General features: G+C 36.3%; 1 protein-coding gene and 1 non-coding gene across 4 annotated transcripts; both read right to left on the minus strand.

The window, feature by feature from the left end:
• Window positions 1–2,090: 2,090 nt before the first annotated feature.
• Trnaa-agc lies at window positions 2,091–2,163 on the minus strand. The gene has a single exon. It is a non-coding gene; the product is annotated as a tRNA-Ala (tRNA).
• Window positions 2,164–5,597: 3,434 nt separating this feature from the next.
• Window positions 5,598–16,567, minus strand: LOC112569480 (peroxisomal membrane protein PMP34-like). 3 transcript variants are annotated; one of them, XM_025247302.1, is made up of 10 exons: window positions 16,409–16,546; window positions 15,605–15,665; window positions 15,318–15,384; window positions 12,557–12,708; window positions 10,221–10,375; window positions 8,483–8,605; window positions 7,845–7,993; window positions 7,104–7,202; window positions 6,851–6,912; window positions 5,598–6,702 (listed from the first exon to the last, which is right to left on the minus strand). In XM_025247302.1, exons 3-10 carry the CDS (start codon window positions 15,345–15,347, stop codon window positions 6,552–6,554), a joined length of 921 nt encoding a protein of 306 aa, XP_025103087.1. In that variant the 5' UTR covers window positions 15,348–15,384; window positions 15,605–15,665; window positions 16,409–16,546; the 3' UTR covers window positions 5,598–6,551. The 3 variants fall into 3 exon arrangements, with proteins under 3 accessions (XP_025103087.1, XP_025103071.1, XP_025103079.1); XM_025247286.1 differs by lacking the exon at window positions 12,557–12,708 and having other exon boundaries at window positions 16,409–16,567; XM_025247294.1 differs by lacking the exon at window positions 10,221–10,375 and having other exon boundaries at window positions 16,409–16,567.
• Between the last annotated feature and the right edge of the window lie 102 nt (window positions 16,568–16,669).

Genomic DNA, 16,669 nt, shown 5'->3' on the forward strand with positions numbered 1-16,669 from the left:
TATGAATACTTCATGAAGTGGAGAGATCTATATCGCTGTTGTCCTTTACCTTTAATTTTTAACAGTCTTACGAAACTAGAATGATAGGATGAACTATTTAATTCAAGAATAAACTTATTAAACAAAACTTCTATGACCTGCATCATATACAAAATTGTTTTTCCACCAAGCTCACGGTGAAGCGCAGTAAGGGATATAACACCAGCGACTATGTTATAAATGTTGTGCCTTAGTTGTTTCCCTTTAGGGTGTAACCGTCATTACATCACAAAATACAAAATTAATAAATAGCTGTCAAACAGCTTTAATTTGAGACTTCTTTTTACAGTTTTCTTGTTTACGTCTGCTCCATCTTCAAAACAATTTCCAACCTTGGTGAACTCCCAGTGGTCAGTAAACACAGAGTGAGAGACCGCATAAGATGACAAAAGGGGTGTGGTTGGTGAGAACTTGCGAATTCACAGACGGTCAGAGATATACAAATACACAACCAATCCATGGAAAAAAGACTGTTAAGTGTAACCAGCATTTACTAACATTACATAATAGATATAGGCAGCATATAGTGAGTTAGATTTTAGTCAATAAAGACGTATGAGGCTTATTTTGAATATATATACAAAGATCGAGCGTTTATCTCAACCAATATATATTTAGGCGAGTATTAAACCAAGAGTATCTGTGCGAAATTAAGCAATGATGGAAAGGTTCTTTCAAAGACAAAATTAAAAGAACAAAAACTTACTGTAACTTACTAGAGAGGAAGCTGCATGCATGTATTATATGAAAGTTTGACTTTTGCATCGTGACTATAATCTGTAGCCAAAGAGCATTTGTGTCGAAGCTGATCGAATGGTTCAAGCTTTTGATATTTTTTTTTTAATTCACAAATTTACTAATTTAATTTACCAAATAAAAGGAAAGGGAAAAAACTTTTAGTCACCCATTATATTTAAAGTGAATATTTTAACTGAACAAAATATTTCCCCTAGTTTAATTGTTTAATTTTCCCATGGATGCCTCCAGACAGGGTTAGATGGTTGGAATGTTTCCCGCCAAATATAGAGAATGAAAAACAAAGGATTTTATCAATCACTAGTTCAAAAGTACGCTATATTCTTATGATATGTTGGAAAACATCCAATACAAAACACCTCCTCTCCCATCCATTTTAATTCTCACACGCGCCTAAAAGTAGGTCACTACGGGCAAAAGAATAATAGCCAAGTTCCGCAACCTGTTCACAGGATCGCATGAAATGTTCAGACACAGTGGTTCGAGAAAGGAGAAAGTGCACTAACTTTAATAACAATGATTTCTTCACCTAAGAAACAGTATTAGAACTCAACAAGATGGAATATTATCCATGTACTTACATAGCACGTGTCACGCGGTTGGCACTTTCTCACGACCTGGTGCAGATTATTCCAGACGGCTCGCCAGTAAACACTGCCGCATGTTCCTGTCCCTTGTCCCGGGTGTCGAGTTTCTGAAAGCCTCCCTTCCTTTCCTTTGCCATTTCTTTCTCTGTGTCTGCTGCAGGCTGGCGAGGATTCGGTGATGTGTTTGTTTCCATGCTGGGCGAGAGCTAGGATTAAAACTGCTCACCTCGGCTGGGCGTGAGAGCCGAAAAAAATAATTAATAATTTAAAAGTCAATAATATAGTCTTTGAAAATTTAGTCAAGGTCTCTTTGCTTTTTATTTTCTTTGAAGTACTCTGATGCTTGGTAAATGCACTTACCTAAATATGTATGCAAATACGTGGATTTTATTGTAAGTGCACGCATCCCGGATCAACATATCTTCTAGTGTGTGTAGATGTGTGTCTGTTCCCTCGATCGGCAGCACATACACGTAAAAGAACATTAATTTTAATCTGACACCCGCGTTACATGTAGTCCCCGCTAAAAACGTCTTATAGTTATGGTCATTCCTGCAGATGGCTTATTAATTTTGTCCGGTCAAGTTACAGACACGGTTCTTCCCCCCATTATTTTTATTGCGGTAACTGTTTTATGCGTACAGAATATATTAGTATACATAGAACCCCTGTTCCATCATTAAACCTACAGACAAAAGAGTTGGTCTGTGGAGATGCGGGGTATCGATCCCCGTACCTCTCGCATGCTAAGCGAGCGCTCTACCATTTGAGCTACATCCCCTTGTATCTAGACTGGAGACATTTTTGAATATATTCTAAATGTTTTTGTATTTCCTAGTAAAAGTCATTTAGTCTCTTGAATTGTGGACAACTTACATTTTTATACTTTGGATTTCCACTCGCCGTTGTGATTTAAACCAAACTCTTGAAGACTTGCCATTATACTTTGAGTTTAGTAAGGGAAGTACAGTATGTGTATAATTTAGGTAAAGGTATAATTGTAAGATAAAGAAACTGTAATGACTGGTCTGTGGCAGAAAAAAATGTCTGTCAACTGCAGCATAGGAAAAGCGTGCTTCATGTACAGTGACAAGAAAGAGCGTATCAACGGTAGAGTTAAAACAAAAAGAAAATTAAAACAGAGTGAATGAACAGGCCGGGTTTAAAAGTCGTAAAAAAAAAAAACTTTATCAAAGATAATTACATTTAAAATCTGGACATGATTAGTCAATATATAAAGATGAAAAATTGTTGTAAAAGGTTTTTGACTCGTAGCTTCACGCAGTCAGAAATATGGCATATTGCCATAAATAACATAATTTTAGACCAAACACCCTCTCCATCCCAAATTTCAGTTGTTGACCTCAGGCAGGCGCTAAAAAGCGCCACGTATGCTAAAAACTCCCTACCAGAGGTCCCTTGTGCCAGCAGCTGTAACCATCCTAAATAAAAGGCACAAGGACTCCTAGATAGGTCTGCGATATTACCTGGCATTCTTCTTATAGGAGGTTTACATGTATGTGTGAGAAGGTGTAGATAAGTGATTTCTGTTGAATGTCTTCTATGGGTATGTCTGCCCATTATATGTTGTGTATATATATATGTGCTCGTGTTATATGTTTGTATGTTTGGCTGTGATTGTGAGCACACAAAAAAATAATTTGTCTTCGACTTACTTGAACAGACAATAAAGTTTGATTTCATTTGAAGGTTCATTCAAACAGATTAGTAAAAACAAGTAGATAAGGATAGTACTAAGGTAAACCCTATGAAAATGAAAAATATGTCCAGGAAGGGGGTGGGGGTTGGAATTGGTGTTTTATGCAAGTAAGGCTATATCATGGCAAGGCAGCCAGGCCTGTAAACAGATGCCACATGCAGAGAAAGAACAGTGTGCCCGAGATGAGAGCTGAACCGGACAGCCAACCTTCACTGTATTTGTGACAGAACAAAGATAAGAATGGGTATCAGTTCCATGAGGGAAAAGGCCCACAAAGTTTTTGCAGAGTGTGATCAGAGATGCTCATTGGGTGCTGATAATAGAATGTACACTATACTAGCAATGGTTTTAGGGATAAAAGATTCTGTGTGACAGTTACTATAGAAGCTTCAATGGATGAGAACAAGAATGTCGTCCAGATGCTCTGATTTTAAACAGGCTTTTGCTTCTGCCCCACATAAGAGACTGTTCATCAAATTATGGAATTTGTGGAGATTTTTAAAAATGGCTTAGATGCTTTTTTTTTTTAATAAAGAGGGAAATATGTTAGAGTAGGATCTGTAGAACCAGGTAAAGCCAAATTTATATGAGTGGAATTTCTCAGGTATTTTAGGTCTGGTATTGTTTACGATACTCATCAATGATTTACCAGATACATTATTCAGTACTTGTAAGTTGTTTGCAGATGACACAAAAATAAATAAAAATGTGTGAAATAGCACACTGATTCAAAGTGACACTGAAAAATCACAAGAGTAGTGTGAAAGATGGTAATTATATATTTAAATATATTAAAGTGTGGAATTATACATAAAGATAAAAATAATCCCCAAGATGCATGTACAGAATAAAAATAGATGATAAAGTTCAGAAAATAAAAGCGTGTTTCTTTGGTCAAGTTTAATTTGAGCTGTCTTTTATCTTATGCATCCAAAGAGTGGTAGGCAAGACAAATTAAATAGTTGGCATTATAAAGAGGACTTTTGAATATTTAGAGACATTTTAAAAATTGTACAAAACTGTGCATGTAAATTTTGAATATGCCTATGTCATCAGGTGCCCATTCACAAATGTCAATCAATATCAGTCTAAAGTGTACACAGACATGTTTCTAAATTGTTAGACTGTAGAGGTATGTCTTATTCTGATATATTGAAGAACTCCACTTTCTAAAAGGAAAGAAAATCAGTGGAGACCTTATTCAGATGTTCAAGATATTAAATGGATGCGATGGCACTGATATGCATTTATTTTTGCTCCTCACTACAAAGTAACATTAACTGAAGGACAAGATTTTTAACAAGCGTACAGCTAAATGCGAACAGACATTAAATAGACTGCAAGGCCAAGAAAATAATTGCCAGTGCCTACTTCTACTTAAATGTGAACAAAAACACTCATGTCCTCTCCATTCCTAAATAATGTTACACTACAAAGGGTGGGCATTTGCATTGCAAGAGAAGGGTGCCATGTATTTCTGATTATTATATACCTGCAGTATAATGTTATTTCTTTCTGCATAACAAAAGCCATCCTCAAGATAAGCCATGACTTGATTTTAATAGCTGGTACAAATGCTGGTATGTCATGTATTTGCTGATTTGGGGGTTTTATCAACAAGGATAACTTAAAAGAAAAAAATCAGGCTTCACAAAGATTTGACTTTTAGTGTATGTTTTTATTAGAATATCAACTAGTGTGGCTCTCAAGACATGCAAATTTACACCGTTCATCCATTTCGTCAAATTAAGCAGAATGTTCCTATCAGTTATGGCTCGGTTATTAGCAAAATTTAGCTGGTGTATGTTGATATTGGGCATTTTTATTTTTGATGTACTTCCTGCATTCTAAAGTGGTTCAAAATCGCAAATTATCATGCACCCATTGCTCAACATGAGCTGTCACGTTATGGGCAATGCATTCAATATTTAAAAAAGTCAAAAGTTGACCAAGAAAATCATAGCTGGAAGAGCTGGCAACATAAATCAGTTCTGGTGAAATCTGCTATCCCAGCTAATATATTTTTAATGAATGTTGATGTCTGCTATACCCCGCTCGCTTTCTCCTTCTTTTGAAAACCAGACTAAAATTTAACAGATGCATCTTCATCTATAAAATACTAACAGGTAAACTGTCCCCCAGACTCTCTTTATTATTTTCCTCAAATAACACTCGAACTTCTCTAAAATTTAATATTCCCATCCCTAGAATAGACCTTTTCAAATCAAGTCTGAAATGCTCAGGGAGTGTGCTGTGGAATAGCCTCCCTCTACATCTTAAGCAAATAACTGCCTTTAACACCAATTACCAAAATACATGAAGGAAAAAGAGATACTTCCCAATGTCAGGATTCTTGTAAATGTTTTAACCACCACTTATGTACATATTCACCTTCCACTCTCCTTTGATATCTTACCTTATTACTATTCATTCTTTTAGTACTTAATTACTTATTCTTTCCCTATAATCGGCAAGAATTGAATGGAAAAAAAGCATTTTTTGCTTCCTTTACCTCTCTTTAATAAAGAATTGTCATTGTCTCACATCAGTTGCAATGATACTCTTCAGCCTGAAATTGGCAATTTTATATAAAACAGCAACCAGAATTTCATATTCACACAAGCACAAGCATTCATGAGTAAATAGACATTATTTGCAACAGACCAAATCCTCAAGTCTTTGCTTACTGGCATTAAACGCCAAATAAATATTCTACATGAAAATCAGTGTCACTGCACTTCTCAACAGCAATAAGCATCCTTTGTTACAATATACAGGAATGTAACTTATTAAAGGAACACAACTGTGATAGCAAGATTAACATCAGAGTAGTCAAAAACTTCCTGATGCATACACCCAATTACCAGGCACCCGCCATTTAAAACAATCCAAGACAATGCAACAAGCCATGTAATCCTTTTACACTTTCAGGATAAAATCAATCCAGGTTTAATTGATTCTCACTCTTTCACACACACACAGCCAATTTTCTGTGCCAACATGGCAGCTCTGTTGCACATATCTCCACAACATGCTATCATTGTTTGTACAAGTATTAGCAATATGAAATTTGGAAAAAATCAGAAATTATTTCCAACCATGGTTACATCCCTTTGACTACAAGGAAAGTGGGTCTCACAGGAAATTTTCAAAATTTCATATCAAAACCCTCTTTTTAAAATTATGGTCGTTCCTTCCCTTTGAATCTAAAAATGTACACTTTAAAGATAGTGTAAGGTAGGAACAGTTGATTTTTGTTATTCTTTTCTTACATTTTGCTTTGTCCTATATTGTTGGTTTTTTTTTTTTAAAGGTATTTTGTGCATTCCATAGTAATAAGCCCTTTCTCATCTTTGCAATGCGAATGAGTTAAAGGCTGTGTGACCCACGACCTCAGTCAACAAAGATTTGGACAACAAACACTTTGGTGGAAGAAGATAGCTTGGAGACTAAGGTTTTGCAATGGGGATTTGCATGCCCATGAGCCTGAATGTGAAAGCAGCTATCTTTTCATAGGCAAGGAACATAAGAGCTGCTGTTAGGACTGTTTGTAGCAGCTTTGCCTCCATGCCTTTGTATAGTGCTCCTATTCCTTGTTGCCTGCAAAATAAGAAGGATGTTTTAAAAATATGCTTTAAACAAAAATGGCTATTTATGGTTCTACGACGGCTACTTAGGGGCAGTATCCAGTTTGTGTTAAAGGGATTATATTATAAAGGGGCTCATATGATGCAGAATATTTACTCACTTTACAAGATATAAAATGTTTTGTATCATGGATTGAGCCTTCTCTGCTTTTGAAAGCCCAGCCTGAAACATCACCAAAGACAATTTAAAAAAATAAATAGTTTACTGTTGGAATATCATTGATATACATGGTGTCCATATGTACAATATAACAGTTTAATCTAGACTGTAACTTTGTGTAAAAAGTTTCTTTTAAAAATTTTTCCATATAAATATGCATAGACAAAACACACACTCTCTCACCATATGCTTACCCTTAGGCGGCTTTGGATTACTTGAAGGGGATATGTAGAGGATGTAGCTATACTCTTTGCGATGGCACCAATCACAAAGTAAAGTAATCCACTCAGCTCCTGTTTAAAATAAATGGAAAAAAAAAATTGTCAGGTTTAAATCAACATCATAACACTTTATGTAACATTGACAGATAGGAATGCATGCTGATTTGAATATAAAAGTCAAAATAAGAAAGAAATTCGCTCATTTTTAAAAGCTGAGTAAGTATAGTCTAGCTTGCTGTTGAACATCTTTAACATTTAATTTCTTTCCATTAATCTATACTTTTCTACATATTTAAAAAAATGTTTTTGATGTATCTATTGTGTATTGTAGGTACAATTTATATTTAGCATTTAAGTGTTAAGATTACAAATTCTAAAATTACTGTTTCTAATTCACATTATGCCCCAACTCTGAGCTTTTTATACATGCCTCCACTGAATTTCCAGTCTGCAGAATTATAACAGGCATCATTTAAAAAGTCTAATGTTCAAAAAATGTTGACATGAACAGACTAAATGTCAGAGAATTACTATTTATAGTCTTGAGAAAACAATGCACATGTGGAAGATTGGGGTATAAAAGAATTCCTAATAAGCAAAAATGATAAAAAGAAATTTTGCTGAATCTACTCAGGAAAGCAAAAGTACAGAAGCAGTGTTCCTGTTATTGTCTTCTGTGGAAAAGAAACCAAGTCTTGTATTTGGAGTACTCACAGAGGTATTGAAGATGCGCTGGAAATATCGTTTAAGTGACTCATACACCATGAAGTGTATTGCAGGATTGGCAGCCAGCAAGATAGATGGTGCCGTGCCATTCCAGAGAGACCAGAATCCTTCCTGTTTTACAATTTTCATCAGGCAGTCTGCAGCATCAAAATCATGTCTTTTAAAATAAATAAGAGAAGTCAAGTAAAAAGTCAGTGAAAATTTAAACCAACTTCCCATTGACAAGTAGAAAATGTTCATCTCATTTAATAAGGAAAAGTAGCAATGTCTGTCCTCTTTGATAATTTTACACTATTTATTCTACGCAAAACCCCACCATTTGTCTAATCCTAACAAAATTCTGAGACATAAAGCCCATTTCATTAAGTTCATAGTTAATGTCAGGTTCATGTACTTTGATCTTTTCAATTTAATTTTCGTGAAGGTTCCAAAGCCACCCCACATGTAACCCTAAGTCACAATAATAATGACAATGTGATCTCTTCCTTGAAATAGTCTGCTCCAAATCAACCCAGGCATGGCATATTATCCTTACTAACATTTTTTTTTTACAAAAGAAAATCATCCCATTTCCTACTTTCTCAACATTAAATACAACTGTAAAATGCTGCACTTTGTTAACATACCAAGAATACCATCATATTTCCTTTCCGCCTCCTCATAGACCTTTGTATGAAGTTTGGCACCCTGAAGTTTGAGACGGGTGTTGGCCACCCACAGTGGTGTGGTTGTCAGAACATTCACTACACCTGCAACAAAACTCTTGAATCACAACATCGAATAAACCTCAAGCTAATTTACTAAATCTATATGCATTCAACTTCCAGTAATAAGAAAAAAAATTAAAGCTTTCTTTTTCAGAGATTCCTCCTTCACTTGTCACCAGTCAAAGATAATGATTTCCAGAAGGGATTATTAGAATCTTCTTTAGCTGTAAATGTTTTTAATGGGGTCTTTAAGGTATTTGATTCAAGTACTGATCTGTTCATAAGAAAGGTAAATGTAATTTCCCTACATCTATCAGTGCCCAGAGGTGGTTTTACTGCCTATGGACAAAGGATACAAGTACTTCTTACATCAAATTTTTAGCAAAGTTCAACTTGAAATTAATGCATATTTATTATAACCGAATGAAAAAACATTTTAAAAATCCAGTTTTTTAATAAACATATTATGCACAATATTGACAAAAATTCATAAGAAAATAATTGTCTCACAATAGTCAATAATAATTACACATACACAAACTGAACCAATCAGCATAAGGTGGCCACAAACTTTTGTTAACTCCCAAACGTGATAATAGTAAGTCAACTGACATTCTCGCAACAGAGATTCTTTGTTTCCAACTCAGTACTGTTAAGTGCTACCACTACTATTAAATCTGACACAAAATTTTAAAATAATTAAATATATAGAATGTTAGCAAGATTTTTTGGCCACCTTACAAAACTGGTTAAAGACAAAAATTAGATCACTAAAAAGAATTTCTGACATAAAACAGCATGCTTTAAAAAAGAAAGACTAAAAATAATTTACTTGAGAATGGCAGAAATAGTCAGTTTTCGTTAAAGATTATATTGTCGATTTGAAGTTTGGACAAAAGCTAGAAATACAAACAGCTGCTTCTAAAAGTAAACTATTAGAAGTGAATGATAGATCTGACAAAGATGCACACTGGATAACAGATCACTATTGGTTCAATCTGTCCCTTTATAGTGAACTGCCACGATATAGCCTTAGCTGCATAAAAAACCAATTATCTAAACCCCCCAATTTCACAGTAAGTGAAAACCAAAACACACAAAAAAGAAGCGCTCACACATGGAGGTAACATAAAGTAAGCAAGAATTCCATAGCCTAATGGCTGTAGGAAATGAACATAGGTGGTTGACTGTGTATAGGACACTGCATGTGGAAAACTGCCCTAACCCTGCCTCTGATAAATCAGGTCGGCAAGTCGACAGCTGCTGATGGGCAAAGAATCTTTAGCCAAAATCATGCTAACCACTAAGCTTTCCTACATGCTTTTTTGTTTAAACTTTTTTGTGTGAATGACTAATCCAAATCTTTCACAGGTTAATTTCACAAGGAATAGCAACCATCTCATTACAATAACATCTCTCAGGATCTTCAAGTGAAATTATTAGTCAATGCCATACAAACATAAATATTAAAAATATCAGACCCAATGAGATTTACATGAAATGACTCTTATATAAGCAGTACCAATTAAAAACAAGTTGTAAAAATCTAATAAAACATATCAGCTTTTAATATTTAATAATGACAGAAGTTATGGAGGTCAGAAAGTAGCCAAGCCTGCAGGCAAGAAAAAGCAGTGCAGTGTTTGTCTGGGAGTACCTGCCACAAATGCAAGGTGCAGATCAGTGACTGGGCCAGGAGAAAAACCAAGAATGAGAAGACTGGACTGTAGGATGTGGTAGATGTAGAAATAGACAAAATTTGAGATCCACTGTGTAAAAGCCAAGGACTGCCACCCACGGTAGATTCCTGAGCTTTGTATCAAATAAAGAAAATGCCAATGATTTCTTTTTCTTCTTTTCCACTTTCTGCTACTAAGATATTATGCTGAAATTTTTTTAAGGCAAAAATCCCACGATGTGAACATAAAACTAATCCTTGAACCCTTTATATAGGGTTAAAGGGATATGAAGAGTACAACACCTATAACTCATTCAGTACAGGTGTATTGACGCAACTAAGCTGTGGCTATTAAGATTTTTGCATTTGTGAGCGTAAACTATATATGATTAGATAAAAGATCAGATGCTACATTTTTCGTCATGGAAACAACTACAAATTAGTTATACTCAGTGATGTGCCAAAATCTGTTTCCCCTCACTTTTACCGGGCATTTATGACCTTCAACTGCTACTCCACTAGCAATCACTCATTTCCTGGCCATATCAATAATACTTAAGGAAATTTTGCAATGCCAAGTGACCTGTCACCTTTGGCATATGAATGACCAGTCTCCATATATTACTACATGTCCAAACTTCAATGGCAGAGAAACTATGCAGAATAAGCAAACCAGAAAAATTACAAAAAACCAAGACAAATATTTTTATATTTTTGTTTATATCAAGACAAGCAAAAATCAGCATGTAATAGTGAAGTCATTTAAGGAAACATTTGAACACCTCTAGCAAACACAAATTATCACTACACTGTTATGCTAAGGAGAAAATGCCTGTAAGGCAGCGGTTCTCAACCTGTGGGGCGCGACCCCCTGGGGGGTCGCGACGTGCCTACAAGGGGGTCGCGAAGGTGGTCATTTTTTTAAAAAGTTTCTTATACTGGTATTAGTGAAATTAGTTTACATTGTGTAACCGAGTGGTGCGGGGGCTCAAACTCCAAATCTCTTCTCCCTATTCAAGTACACTGTCTCGGCATGCAGTGACTTCTCACTTCCAAAACTCAAAACACAATCCCCCTCTCAACAATTAAGCCTCCAATCTCCCTCCTCTTTGCCCTCTCTCTCCCCCAATCTCTCATCGCTGACTCCCCTCTCCCTCTCCAGTCACACCTCTCTTTTTTTTTTAAACATCTAAAAGGCAGGCATTCAGGAAACGTCCATCATTCACACCCTTTCATTCGCACGTGCTCAGTCCTAGTACTCTATAGGTCCCTGACAGAAGGCCATGACCAGACAAGGGAAGGACACCACCATATTACAAACAACTGACAAGATGAATGCTTTCGTCCGAAAAATTTCGTTTTGGACGCAAAAGATACGCCAAGAAAATATTTTTGATATGTTTCCGTGCTTGTGTAAGTGCAAGGCTGACAACTTGAATCTTGATCAGGTGAAGAATGTAATTATTGCCCATCTAAACGGACTGCAAGAAAGGTTTCAGCATTATTTCGCTGAAATTGATGTGACTAAATACGATTGGATTCCTAATCCATTTCTGGCGGATCCTAGCACAAGCGGGTTGTCCACAGAAGAAGAGCAGCTCATCGACCTTTCGAGTGACCAATCCCTGAAAATGGTCTTCCAAACAACACCAGTGCCAAAATTATGGATTAGCGTCAACGGTGAATATCCTCTCCTTTCTGAGAAAGCAATGAAAGTTTTTCTAACATTTTCAACTTCATACATGTGTGAGCAAGGATTTTCAGCATTGGCAGCACTGAAGTCGAAATACAGAAATCGTGTGGACGCAGAGGCTGAGCTGCGAATAGCAGTGGGTACGAACATCGCACCCAGGTTCGCTTCTCTAGGCAACAGCAAACAGGCTCAACCTTCTCATTAATCAAAGTGAGTGTCTAATAAAACTAATAAAATAATATTTATTAGCACCACAGAATTTGCTTAAGTAAAATTTCATTAACAGTTATACTTCTTGCAGATACGAACTTTGTTCTTCCGTTGTTGATTTCCTCGACGCGGCGTTCGAGGTTAGCTAAGGCCCCCCCCCGCTCTTCCACCGACCTAGCTGGCTAAGGGGGTCGCGGACGTACCGGTGTTCGTCAGGGGGGTCGTCACATGTAAAAGGTTGAGAACCGCTGCTGTAAGGTTTCACACAAATAGAAACAAATTGTGCTGCTTAAGTGTCTTTCAAAAATATTGTATGCATGCACACATCAAAAGCAATAAAAATAACAAATTAGAAGAAGTGAAAAAAAAAGAAATAAAGCCATCAGCCAAAATACTGGGCGCCATCAGCTACCTGATATAAATGCAAGAGAAAGGTCTGTAAGAGCAGATGACTTTTTGCCCTGGATAAATTTGGTCTTGAGACTGTTGTATGTGTAAAAGTACACAAAGTTCGAACAGCACAATGCAGTCACCACTGGAAACCACCCAAGATAGAGTCCCATTCTGAAATTTACATCAAATATTTTTTGCATAGCTAAGCATCTAGAAAATGATCAGTTTTGTTGACAATAAATGATATGCTGCTTTGACCAATCCAAATATCTTTAGCATTAGCCACAAATCAACTGGTCTGTACCTCTAGAAGTACAGTCAGCCCTTGATATTGGTAGTAGTTAGGTGTGCAGGACCCCTGCAAAGTGAAAATCCATGAATATCTCTAGGGTCCCTATCCCCAAAACCTTAACTTTTAATAATGTGGACCATATTTAACCCATAAAAACATAAAAGTAAAACAATATACTGCAACAGTATGTTTTATAAATTCAAAATAATTTTTGAGAATCTCCATTGTGCAGCCTGCAGTTCTTTCAGGCACTGAAAATTTTACAAAATTTAACTTTTTATATTAAGTTTATGCAAACTGTTATGATAGTAAAAAAATACAACAAATTAATAATACATGTATTTTATGCATGCTTAAAATTTACAATGTGTGCATGCTTGCTAAAGTAATTTATGGTGTAAGAGAAAAAGATATTATTTCTGAGATGTTTTGAAAGAAGAAAAAGAGGGTTTCTTGTGTACATGGAGTGGCAGTTTGTTACAGGTGAGTGGACCAGAAAAAAATAAAAATCGCAGTTTGATGATATTAGCATGACTTGGCAGACTTGGAGACAAAGTGATGCACAGACTGTTGTTGAAAATGGCTCTCAGCTTCTTGGCAGTCAGAAATAAGAATGGTAGTTGAAGAGATAGGAAGCAAGAACTGAGAAAGCTTTTGGCGTGTGCCAATAAGAAAGGCTTCAGTCTTATCATCATTAAGAAGTTTATTGTCTTTTATTCAGTTCTTGATGTCATTGTAGCAGGTGAATGTTCAAGTCAAAAGCATCTGTATGTTGGCAGGTGTGTCACTGTCTTGGAGTTGAGGGTCATTCATGCACAGGAGGTTTGATGTGATGCAAAGTGATAACGGCAGACAAAAGAGAGATGTACTGGGCCAAGAACAGACCTCTAAGTCAGTGGTTCTCAAAGTGTGGTCTGCGGACCACTAGTGGTCCGCCGGCATAAGTCAGGTGGTCCACGGCTGACATCAAAGTGATGTTTAAAGTAATGTATTCCTCGCATTAACATTTTAATTACAAATAACGAGGTATAACTAGTTTTATGTCAACTTATTACTATATTACTTTTATAAAAGGACATTTAGTTTTGAATTGTAATGAAACAAATGCTGCAATTTAAATTTGAAATACATAGTACAGAGTGAGTTTTAGGCCTTGGTGGTCCGCCATAATTTTTTACTTAGGCCTTGGTGGTCCGCCGTCCGAAAAACTTTGAGAACCACTGCTCTAAGTAACACTACAGGTCAGGTCAGACTGATGAGAACACTCTGCAATCTACTGGAAAGATATAAAAGAACCAATAGAAAAAGCCCTGTCAGTGATGCCAAACAAATGATTAAGTCTGATGAAAAGGATGGTATGGTCAATGGTGTCAAAAGCAGCTGCAACATCCAGGAAAGTGAGTAGGGAGACTTCCTAATTCAGTTAAATGAAAATCTTAAGAAGAGAAAGGCTGAAATGGATTGAGTAGGTGGTTAGCAAAGAGATGAGTTCAGACAAGACAGACAGACAAACTAAAAGCTGGACAATAATTCTGAGTGCATCGGGGAAAGATTTTTTTTTCAACAGAAGGTGAATGAAGGCAGAAGATGTGGTAGATGGTGAGAAAAGAAATGTTATGTCTGTGATGAAGGAAGGATGTAATGGAAGATAATCAGAGTAGAGAGAAGCAGAAAGAGAGACAAGTTCACAGATCCTATTGGACATGGAGCAGATGGTGTTGAGGATTTCATCCTCAGTCATGGAGTGGAAGGAGAAAAGTGGAGTACTAAATAAAATCATTGGACAAGGGAAAGATATACCTACATCTAATATCTCACAGAAAGTTTTGATTTTTGAGAAAAAGAAATTAGAAGGGAGGAAAAAGGTAACTCTTTCCAATTACAGTCGGCTGAAAGTGGAAAGATTTTGGTGGTGTGAAGGTCCTTTAAGATAAACTACTGTTCTTAAGAAGTGTATTCAAGAGCTTTCTCCCTAAAAATATTTGCTTTTCACTAAAATTTCTCTGTGTGCTTTTTGGAGCGCCAACAATGCTCAGCTTGAAAGCGTGCACACTTGACCTAAGTAATTTCCAGAGTGTGCCCAGGGATTGTGGATGGTCTAGAAGAAAATAGATTACTGCAAAAGCATAGGTATAAAGTTACTGATGGAGTGTAGAATAGAAGTGTGCAATGCAATCCAAAGAGGGTGCAGAGAGGAGGCATGATTCCTCAGAAACAAGTCATGAGAGTCAGTACTTGTGATGCTACATATGATGATTCGTCAATAGGTACAAGTGGGGATGAGATCAAGTGTGCAGAAGACAACAGAGTGGTCAGAAGGAAGAGAAGTCAGTGGCATGAAGATAATCATTGAAGGAAGACCTGCAAATAATCAAAGCACAAAAGTAAAGCCAGCAAATTCTGAGCACTGACTACATTATTAGTGACAGAAAATAAAGCAAATGCAAATTATTTAACTTCACACTTCTGGCATGCTCAGTTTACTTACATTCCCTCCTCTTTGATGATATCTGCACATATCTGGTGTGTGTGCTTTGCTTTTCTGTGATCATCAACTGCATAAAATAGAAAACTGTTATGTTTTCACTTTTAAAACGTGTACACATCCCATCAAATATTGTAGGTGAATTGTATTTAGTTTTTCCAAAGTTATAGACCTCAACTCTCTGCTTGTCTGGGTAAATATCTAGACTTTCTTTTTGACAGTTTAAAGATCAGTACTACACTGCTAGCATATCTTGTGATGCTGGAATTTTTAAAGAAATATGTACTTACTCTGTAGCCGAGTACGAACTGTGTCTAGAGGATAGAAGACTGTAATTGCTACTACACTGCCCTGAAAGAAAAAGAAGAAAAATCTATTTTTCAGGATCAAAAATCATCACAGTCCTTACATTAATAATAAATGATCAGCCCATGACAAATAGTCAGAATTATTTATTTTATGCATTTGTAAAACTATTACAAACTTAACAGCTTTTTTCTTAATAATTTATGATAATTTGTAATAATTATAATCTATTTCTATTGATTTGAATACTCGATGTAGTATTAATAACTCTACATGACAAAACAAAGATTTCAGTTTTCACTTTTACTAAATTCAAGTGAGAAAATACTGGAAAACGAAAGTGTAAAGGTCCTTCAATAAAGTTTACACTTTGCATCTGACTAGGAAGGGAAAATACCTCAATTTCAAGCTGTCACTAGTGACAGCACAAATTTGTATCAAATCAATCAAATCACTTTCAAAACAGTGACTGAAGTCTTAGTAAACGGTGATTTGCTGCCCTGGATCAGTCATACAATAATCAAAGATTGATTTCAATATCAGTGGCGACGTAAAGATGCTCAGCTTTTGCGGGTGCACCATGCTGACAGTTCATATTCTTGCCTCCTCAGTATCTTTTCTGTGGGCAACCCCTTGACCCACCGCTTTCAACGCCACTGTGTATCACTGTATAAGTATCCCACAGATTAGACTGCCTAATTATTTCTTCGAACTGTTTAGCAGCCTTCACGGCATCAGATGTGCCTGACTCCGCCACTAAAAAACAAATAAGCAGACAGTAGACCTACCACAGCACCAGATACGGCGTGGACGAGATTGGAGTAAGAAAACACCGAATGCGTCATACTGTAGTCTTGATCGGTTCCAGTCAGAACAGCAGAGATGTTATTCAAAACGCTGCTCGCGCTCAGCATTACAGCAAGCCGTCAAAAAAAGCGCCGAAGCGAATATTAATCAAAAGCAAGAAGACACGTTTTCTAACCTGTATGGTATAAACATACAAGAAAAAGTGATCGGTAAGCTTTGAGACTTTCAGACATTTAAGGATC

This window comes from Pomacea canaliculata, linkage group LG1 (assembly GCF_003073045.1).
Source record: "Pomacea canaliculata isolate SZHN2017 linkage group LG1, ASM307304v1, whole genome shotgun sequence".
Taxonomy (NCBI): Eukaryota; Metazoa; Mollusca; class Gastropoda; order Architaenioglossa; family Ampullariidae; genus Pomacea; species Pomacea canaliculata.

What these genes read in the sequence shown, in the direction of transcription:
- LOC112569480 (XM_025247286.1), bottom strand. Translation starts at nt 16,534, where the DNA reads ATGCTGAGCGCGAGCAGCGTTTTGAATAACATCTCTGCTGTTCTGACT. An exon ending in ACGCCGTATCTGGTGCTGTG is followed by an intron (nt 15,666 to 16,408) that starts GTAGGTCTACTG and finishes TTTTTCTTTCAG; the next exon opens with GGCAGTGTAGTAGCAATTAC. An exon ending in ATCATCAAAGAGGAGGGAAT is followed by an intron (nt 10,376 to 15,317) that starts GTAAGTAAACTG and finishes TTTGATACAAAG; the next exon opens with CTCAGGAATCTACCGTGGGT.